This window comes from Humulus lupulus, chromosome 9 (genome assembly GCF_963169125.1).
Source record: "Humulus lupulus chromosome 9, drHumLupu1.1, whole genome shotgun sequence".
Classification (NCBI taxonomy): domain Eukaryota; kingdom Viridiplantae; phylum Streptophyta; class Magnoliopsida; order Rosales; family Cannabaceae; genus Humulus; species Humulus lupulus.
In genome coordinates this window covers 7,842,052-7,852,185 of record NC_084801.1, presented here as the reverse complement: position 1 = coordinate 7,852,185, position 10,134 = coordinate 7,842,052, and the positions used below count along the sequence as shown (strand labels likewise).

At 31.0% G+C, this 10,134-nt stretch overlaps 1 protein-coding gene across 1 annotated transcript; it reads left to right on the top strand.

Annotated features, from left to right (window-relative positions):
- Nucleotides 1-535: 535 nt before the first annotated feature.
- On the top strand, nt 536-8,328 carry LOC133800480 (uncharacterized). Its single transcript, XM_062238446.1, has 2 exons — nt 536-4,784; nt 7,786-8,328. The coding sequence occupies exon 1, from the start codon at nt 841-843 to the stop codon at nt 1,843-1,845; it is 1,005 nt and encodes a 334-aa protein (XP_062094430.1). The 5' UTR covers nt 536-840; the 3' UTR covers nt 1,846-4,784; nt 7,786-8,328.
- The last annotated feature ends 1,806 nt before the right edge of the window (nt 8,329-10,134 follow it).

Sequence of the window (10,134 nt, the reverse complement as noted above, 5' to 3'; positions counted from 1 at the left end):
ATTCACAACTAATGCTTTGAAGTTATACTATTGAAGTGAAGGAAAATCTATATTTTTGAATTAAAGAGAGCTTAAAGGAAGTATAATGTTTTGGAAAAGGTAATTAAATTGATTTCAATTATCACTAAAAATTGGGAAGTCAACATATTAATAAATATTATTATTTATATTTTGTGGATTCTAAAATCTTAATAATTTTATAAATAACTATTAAAAACAAATCTTTTTAATTTATTTCTTTTAATTTTTTTTAGTATTTTTTTTCTTTATTTTAAAACAAAACACATAAATCTTTGGAACTAGGTTAGAAATTTATTTCACTTTGGTAAAAATAGTTTTCTCTTTTTGATTTAAGTCAACTCCTTTGGGTTCGACCTCGTGCTTACACGAAAACTATTCTATAAATACGATTCGTGCGCTTGCGAGTATAAATATTTAAAACATACCCGTTTTGGGTCCATCAAGTTTTTGGCGCCGTTGCCGGGGAGTTGTAAAGAAGAGAAACAATTTGTGTCAAGGTGAGTAAAATTCTTCTACTAGTTATTTTATTTTTATTGTCAAAAAAAAAAAAAAAAAAAAATATCTAAGTATGCTCTGTGGTTGCGGTTTCGACTGATCTTCCTCATCAGAAAATGTTTCTTGTCTTTGTCATTTAATTTTATTATTCATTTATGCTTGCTAATTGTGTTTATTTCTTGTAATTTTAATTTGCCAAAAAAAAAATTAAAATCTCTTGAAATTCTAATTATGCTCTATGGTTGCAATTTCAATTGATCTTCCATATCAGAAAAGGTTTCTTGAGATTTTCACAAAAAAAAAAATTGTCATTGAGTTATTACCATGTTTCCTGTTGGTAGCATAGGTTACATGAGCCAAAATGGATGCCCTTGGAATAGTACTAGGAATTTTAACAATGTATATCATCCTAGGGAAAGAGAAGACATCAACGCTCAAATCGAAAATTTGTTTAGAACACTAGATGTCTTACAAGCTAGGCAAACTCAAGATGACCATAGGGAGATAAACAGTGCATTTCACTCTCATCACCATGAGAATTGTAGTCATCCCTTGGAAAATCCCATTGATTTTAGTTGGAAGCCTGAGTACAACTATTATGCATCATCGCACTTTGATTATAATGAAACCAATGATGTGCATGCTTATGGGAATTCCTCAGAAATCCCATTTGATCCCACCTATAATCCAAATTTTACATGGAGTCAAAACTTGTCTCCAATGAACCATGTGCATCAATTCAACATGCCTAATCTAGGTTATGCCCAACCCGATCTGTCATATCCTCCTCAACAAGAAATCAATCCATCTCTAGAGGATACCCTACAACAGTTCATGCAGTCAACCCAACAAATTTTACAAAATCAGTCTCGATCCATTTCCAACATCGAGAAACAAATAAGTCATCTTGCAACTGTTTTGATAGAGACGGAAATACAAGTTCTTCCTAGTCAACCCATTCCCGACCCATTAGTGCAAACCGAGAGTGAAAAAATGAACAAAGTTTTCAAAGAACCTGTAATAAGCATCCAATTGCTAATTGAAACAAATGAGTTTGATGAATTGATTGATGGGGCTCATGAGGAAAATGAAAAAAATACAATTGTACCTCAAGAGCCAATAATTGAGCAAATTTTCATACATACTCAATTTGAAAAGGAGGATAAAAAAGATGTGCAATTTTCTTACTTCATTGAAATGCCACCAAAATTGCATGTCTCTAATTACTTTGTAGGTGTGATGCTTTCAATTCTCATTTATGGCATTTGCATCAACATTATAGTTCACCCTACAAATGAAATTCTACACCATCGATTGGGTGTAGGATAAAAATAAAAATAAAAATAGTCGGGCTAAAGACTATAAACTAAAGCGCTTTGTGGGAGGCAACCCATAAGTTTCAAGTTCCATTTTGTATTTCCTTTTGTATTTCACGTTTGTTGTGTGTTTGTTTCATGTTTTTCAAGTTCAAATAAGTTTGAAGGAAACTTCTAGCCCAAAAACGAAGGAGCCAAATCATGGAAGCATACATTCAAGGGAGTTTTCTTAACTTTTTCAAATTTATTGCTCATTGAGGACAATGTTTTGTTTAAGTTTGGGGGTAGTGTTGTGTGTTTTTTTTTATTTATTTATTTTTTTTTATAAAATGTTCAAAAAAATTTTTGGTGATTTTTCATTTTTAGATGATAAATTGAATTTGAATTTAGTTCTTAGAAAAATGTGAATATTTCTTAAGCTCTATTTTTAATCTTTGGGTTAGTCTTGCTTAGATATAGATTTTTCATAAAAGAACACTTTCTATCTTTCTAAGAATTTTTGTGTATTTTAGATTAATTTATATAAGCATAAAATTTTGTAAGTCTCACAAGTCCTAGAATTCGATTAATTATCTCTTGAGGCGAAATCCTAGAAAAGCACATCATTAGGGAAATGATTTAGGCTATCTTTGGAACGTTTGAGCCTTTTGACTTAATCACCGTTACACACATTATTCCCTAGTTTACCCCATTTGAGCCAAACACGAGCCTTGTTATTGTTTTACCCATATGTGAAATGTAAAACTTCTTCATAAATTTCATTCTTTACACATGAGAAAATATCATAGAGCTATGCATCTTGATTTGTTACCAAAGTGAAAATAGGAAAGAAATTCGGAAAGCCACATCTTAAAAAAAAAAAAAAAAAACAAAACAAAAATATTGTGGCAAGCTAAAAAAAAAAAAAAAAATTGAAGATTCCAAATGGGTGGAAAGAATTACTATGGAAATGTTATGGCGTATACTTGAAATATTGTGATGTCTAGTGAAAAGTTCGGAAATACTCATGTGTTAGGAAAAAGTGATCTAAGCTTAAATTCAATATCATTTTTCTCACCTTTTTCTTTACCCGCACATTACAAGCCTATAAAGTCCTATTGATCCTTGATTTTGTGTTGTTCTACATTAGTGGAGAGAGATAAGAAAAACGAACCTATGGGACTTTGGTACGAAAAAAAAAAATTAATTCATCATTCCTTGAGATTTAATTATTTTATCTTTGCATAAATTTTTCCAAAATTCCACATGATTACTTGGTAAATAGTTTTGTGTTTCCATATTGAAAATTAGTTGTTGAAAGCAAGATTGACTATTGGATTAATTACATGAGCTTAATGTCTCTTCATAATTTTCTTTGAGCTACTTTCATTATGCAATTTTTGAGGAAAACATTTGATATCTCCAATTAAAAAAAAAAAAAAAGTGTGTTTTTAATTTTTCTTTTCCTTGAGGACTAGCAAAACATTAAGTTTGGGGGTGTGATAACTCTACAAAATAGAGTTATTTTACCACATTTTATAAGCCAATTGTTGCTTAGTTCTTGAGTTTTTAATTAATTTATCAATTTTTTAAGTAATTTTGAATTTATTAGTTTTATTTTGATTTTATGTATTTTTATTTGTTTTTTTGTATTTATTTTGTTTAATTATGTTGTTACTAATTTATGTGTGTTTAATTTCTTTATGTAGGTGTATTTGTTGGGAGCAAATGAAATGTTGATAAAATGTTGGTATAAAGAAATGAAGAAATCAAGCCCAAAATGAAAGGCCCAATCCAATTCTTGACAATGCCATGTCATCAATCCATGTGCTTCTTTCTCCACCATTGGATTTGTAACTATAGGAAAAGATGACAATTTTGAGCATGAATCCATGTGCTTTTTTTTAGACCAATAGGAGTGTTATCCTTTACCAAAGAATTTATCTATAAATAGGAGTCTCATTTCACCATTTCAAGCACACCTTCTCTTACACCACTTCTTCCATCTCTCTATTCTCTCCATCTTTTTCTTTTCTTAGATTAGTTTTTATGTATTTTTAGAGGAATAATTTGGAGGTTCATCCTCCAAATTTTCCTATTTATGTTGTAATTTTTATTTTGTTTTTTTTTATAGTTATGGGTTTCTAATCCACTTAAAATTATTAAGGTGGAGGATGAACCAAGATATAACTATATAGTGTTTATTTTATGTTGACCTCCCAAAATGAGCAATAAAGTTTATGATTTTTCTTCTTCTAAATGTTTCTTTCATCTATAATATCATGTATTTTAGATTGTTAGAACATATTTTACTTGGTTCTTAATTGTGCAAAAGCATAGTATTCTTTGATTAAGATGTGTCATTAAATTGTTCACATCCAATGCTTAGAACAAAAATACTATATTTTGCTTTAGAAATAACATTATTTGATTTTTTTGTAGTTTCATTAAATTGATTCACAACTAATGCTTTGAAGTTATACTATTGAAGTGAAGGAAAATCTATATTTTTGAATTAAAGAGAGCTTAAAGGAAGTATAATGTTTTGGAAAAGGTAATTAAATTGATTTCAATTATCACTAAAAATTGGGAAGTCAACATATTAATAAATATTATTATTTATATTTTGTGGATTCTAAAATCTTAATAATTTTATAAATAACTATTAAAAACAAATCTTTTTAATTTATTTCTTTTAATTTTTTTTAGTATTTTTTTTCTTTATTTTAAAACAAAACACATAAATCTTTGGAACTAGGTTAGAAATTTATTTCACTTTGGTAAAAATAGTTTTCTCTTTTTGATTTAAGTCAACTCCTTTGGGTTCGACCTCGTGCTTACACGAAAACTATTCTATAAATACGATTCGTGCGCTTGCGAGTATAAATATTTAAAACATACCCGTTTTGGGTCCATCAAGTTTTTGGCGCCGTTGCCGGGGAGTTGTAAAGAAGAGAAACAATTTGTGTCAAGGTGAGTAAAATTCTTCTACTAGTTATTTTATTTTTATTGTCAAAAAAAAAAAAAAAAAAAAATATCTAAGTATGCTCTGTGGTTGCGGTTTCGACTGATCTTCCTCATCAGAAAATGTTTCTTGTCTTTGTCATTTAATTTTATTATTCATTTATGCTTGCTAATTGTGTTTATTTCTTGTAATTTTAATTTGCCAAAAAAAAAATTAAAATCTCTTGAAATTCTAATTATGCTCTATGGTTGCAATTTCAATTGATCTTCCATATCAGAAAAGGTTTCTTGAGATTTTCACAAAAAAAAAAATTGTCATTGAGTTATTACCATGTTTCCTGTTGGTAGCATAGGTTACATGAGCCAAAATGGATGCCCTTGGAATAGTACTAGGAATTTTAACAATGTATATCATCCTAGGGAAAGAGAAGACATCAACGCTCAAATCGAAAATTTGTTTAGAACACTAGATGTCTTACAAGCTAGGCAAACTCAAGATGACCATAGGGAGATAAACAGTGCATTTCACTCTCATCACCATGAGAATTGTAGTCATCCCTTGGAAAATCCCATTGATTTTAGTTGGAAGCCTGAGTACAACTATTATGCATCATCGCACTTTGATTATAATGAAACCAATGATGTGCATGCTTATGGGAATTCCTCAGAAATCCCATTTGATCCCACCTATAATCCAAATTTTACATGGAGTCAAAACTTGTCTCCAATGAACCATGTGCATCAATTCAACATGCCTAATCTAGGTTATGCCCAACCCGATCTGTCATATCCTCCTCAACAAGAAATCAATCCATCTCTAGAGGATACCCTACAACAGTTCATGCAGTCAACCCAACAAATTTTACAAAATCAGTCTCGATCCATTTCCAACATCGAGAAACAAATAAGTCATCTTGCAACTGTTTTGATAGAGACGGAAATACAAGTTCTTCCTAGTCAACCCATTCCCGACCCATTAGTGCAAACCGAGAGTGAAAAAATGAACAAAGTTTTCAAAGAACCTGTAATAAGCATCCAATTGCTAATTGAAACAAATGAGTTTGATGAATTGATTGATGGGGCTCATGAGGAAAATGAAAAAAATACAATTGTACCTCAAGAGCCAATAATTGAGCAAATTTTCATACATACTCAATTTGAAAAGGAGGATAAAAAAGATGTGCAATTTTCTTACTTCATTGAAATGCCACCAAAATTGCATGTCTCTAATTACTTTGTAGGTGTGATGCTTTCAATTCTCATTTATGGCATTTGCATCAACATTATAGTTCACCCTACAAATGAAATTCTACACCATCGATTGGGTGTAGGATAAAAATAAAAATAAAAATAGTCGGGCTAAAGACTATAAACTAAAGCGCTTTGTGGGAGGCAACCCATAAGTTTCAAGTTCCATTTTGTATTTCCTTTTGTATTTCACGTTTGTTGTGTGTTTGTTTCATGTTTTTCAAGTTCAAATAAGTTTGAAGGAAACTTCTAGCCCAAAAACGAAGGAGCCAAATCATGGAAGCATACATTCAAGGGAGTTTTCTTAACTTTTTCAAATTTATTGCTCATTGAGGACAATGTTTTGTTTAAGTTTGGGGGTAGTGTTGTGTGTTTTTTTTTATTTATTTATTTTTTTTTATAAAATGTTCAAAAATTTTTTTGGTGATTTTTCATTTTTAGATGATAAATTGAATTTGAATTTAGTTCTTAGAAAAATGTGAATATTTCTTAAGCTCTATTTTTAATCTTTGGGTTAGTCTTGCTTAGATATAGATTTTTCATAAAAGAACACTTTCTATCTTTCTAAGAATTTTTGTGTATTTTAGATTAATTTATATAAGCATAAAATTTTGTAAGTCTCACAAGTCCTAGAATTCGATTAATTATCTCTTGAGGCGAAATCCTAGAAAAGCACATCATTAGGGAAATGATTTAGGCTATCTTTGGAACGTTTGAGCCTTTTGACTTAATCACCGTTACACACATTATTCCCTAGTTTACCCCATTTGAGCCAAACACGAGCCTTGTTATTGTTTTACCCATATGTGAAATGTAAAACTTCTTCATAAATTTCATTCTTTACACATGAGAAAATATCATAGAGCTATGCATCTTGATTTGTTACCAAAGTGAAAATAGGAAAGAAATTCGGAAAGCCACATCTTAAAAAAAAAAAAAAAAACAAAACAAAAATATTGTGGCAAGCTAAAAAAAAAAAAAAAAATTGAAGATTCCAAATGGGTGGAAAGAATTACTATGGAAATGTTATGGCGTATACTTGAAATATTGTGATGTCTAGTGAAAAGTTCGGAAATACTCATGTGTTAGGAAAAAGTGATCTAAGCTTAAATTCAATATCATTTTTCTCACCTTTTTCTTTACCCGCACATTACAAGCCTATAAAGTCCTATTGATCCTTGATTTTGTGTTGTTCTACATTAGTGGAGAGAGATAAGAAAAACGAACCTATGGGACTTTGGTACGAAAAAAAAAAATTAATTCATCATTCCTTGAGATTTAATTATTTTATCTTTGCATAAATTTTTCCAAAATTCCACATGATTACTTGGTAAATAGTTTTGTGTTTCCATATTGAAAATTAGTTGTTGAAAGCAAGATTGACTATTGGATTAATTACATGAGCTTAATGTCTCTTCATAATTTTCTTTGAGCTACTTTCATTATGCAATTTTTGAGGAAAACATTTGATATCTCCAATTAAAAAAAAAAAAAAAGTGTGTTTTTAATTTTTCTTTTCCTTGAGGACTAGCAAAACATTAAGTTTGGGGGTGTGATAACTCTACAAAATAGAGTTATTTTACCACATTTTATAAGCCAATTGTTGCTTAGTTCTTGAGTTTTTAATTAATTTATCAATTTTTTAAGTAATTTTGAATTTATTAGTTTTATTTTGATTTTATGTATTTTTATTTGTTTTTTTGTATTTATTTTGTTTAATTATGTTGTTACTAATTTATGTGTGTTTAATTTCTTTATGTAGGTGTATTTGTTGGGAGCAAATGAAATGTTGATAAAATGTTGGTATAAAGAAATGAAGAAATCAAGCCCAAAATGAAAGGCCCAATCCAATTCTTGACAATGCCATGTCATCAATCCATGTGCTTCTTTCTCCACCATTGGATTTGTAACTATAGGAAAAGATGACAATTTTGAGCATGAATCCATGTGCTTTTTTTTAGACCAATAGGAGTGTTATCCTTTACCAAAGAATTTATCTATAAATAGGAGTCTCATTTCACCATTTCAAGCACACCTTCTCTTACACCACTTCTTCCATCTCTCTATTCTCTCCATCTTTTTCTTTTCTTAGATTAGTTTTTATGTATTTTTAGAGGAATAATTTGGAGGTTCATCCTCCAAATTTTCCTATTTATGTTGTAATTTTTATTTTGTTTTTTTTTATAGTTATGGGTTTCTAATCCACTTAAAATTATTAAGGTGGAGGATGAACCAAGATATAACTATATAGTGTTTATTTTATGTTGACCTCCCAAAATGAGCAATAAAGTTTATGATTTTTCTTCTTCTAAATGTTTCTTTCATCTATAATATCATGTATTTTAGATTGTTAGAACATATTTTACTTGGTTCTTAATTGTGCAAAAGCATAGTATTCTTTGATTAAGATGTGTCATTAAATTGTTCACATCCAATGCTTAGAACAAAAATACTATATTTTGCTTTAGAAATAACATTATTTGATTTTTTTGTAGTTTCATTAAATTGATTCACAACTAATGCTTTGAAGTTATACTATTGAAGTGAAGGAAAATCTATATTTTTGAATTAAAGAGAGCTTAAAGGAAGTATAATGTTTTGGAAAAGGTAATTAAATTGATTTCAATTATCACTAAAAATTGGGAAGTCAACATATTAATAAATATTATTATTTATATTTTGTGGATTCTAAAATCTTAATAATTTTATAAATAACTATTAAAAACAAATCTTTTTAATTTATTTCTTTTAATTTTTTTTAGTATTTTTTTTCTTTATTTTAAAACAAAACACATAAATCTTTGGAACTAGGTTAGAAATTTATTTCACTTTGGTAAAAATAGTTTTCTCTTTTTGATTTAAGTCAACTCCTTTGGGTTCGACCTCGTGCTTACACGAAAACTATTCTATAAATACGATTCGTGCGCTTGCGAGTATAAATATTTAAAACATACCCGTTTTGGGTCCATCACATGTTCATTCATGAAAATTGTTAACTCCCTTTTTCGCAATCAATAAGAACACAAGGGTTTTTACGTGGTTCAGGTTATACAAGAACCCTAGTCCACGAGTCTCTGGTATTAAGAGGAATGGAAGCTTGTGATGGCAAGCTCTAATGGTCTATTCTCAGGCAGCGTCTAGATTGCTCTAAGTACAAGGTGTTTTCTCTCTAGAAAATCAAACCCTTTACACTAAGACTCCCAGCCCTATTTATAGAGGCTGGGGTCATTAATGCTAATCATCAGTAATTAATACGCATTCTTCCCATTACTAGGGGATTAATATCAATTCAATGCATTGGGCTACATTGAATATAGACCACACCCCAAGCTAGATTTGTGGGGTCCACTGTAGAAAAGTACTACTTTATGGGGAACATGCCTCAGGTACTGTCAGGGCGTGCTGTAAGTACTTCCATGTCAGACAGCGTAGTGGGAGTGCAAGTTGTCGATTCATACACTCGACAACACTATTGACGGATCGCCCATAAAGGTTGTCAGACGATCCTCTGGCTCTGAAAACCCGCATTTGCTGACACATTGCGCTTTACCTTAGGTTTGAGAACCAGAACCTCATACCTGTTAGACGACTGGGAGATGAGAGCCCCGCCTTAATTGTACGAGCTTAAGAACCTCCAACTCTGAGGACAAACCTCAGAGAGTAATCTACCAAGGCATCCACGGCCCACTGCCAGAGGAAGGTCTCACTTAGGAGGACCCTCACTCCGACTGGAGGCCTCAGGCAGTAACATCCCCCGATGATGTCTGCGAACTTCTGAGCCAGCCACTGGGGGTTGCCATGTGTCAGAGGTGAAAATACAGACAACATTTTCCCCCAAGTCTCTACTTGTCCTCGGGCAATGGAGACTTAATTTAAGGGTGATTTTAAAAAATGGAGGGAAAGACATTTTGGACTTCCTCTGACATCACTCTGAAAAGCAAACCCATGTATCAATGCCCCATTGCTGGCCCTATCAGTCTGTGCATTTAATTAGGGTTCAACTCTGAGATCCCAAACGTCCACTTTGCACCTGAGGCGTCTTTTCCCAAAGAAAACGATGATTGATCCGCGCCTCTTGAACCCTAACCATTGGATCATTCGCATGATCTCA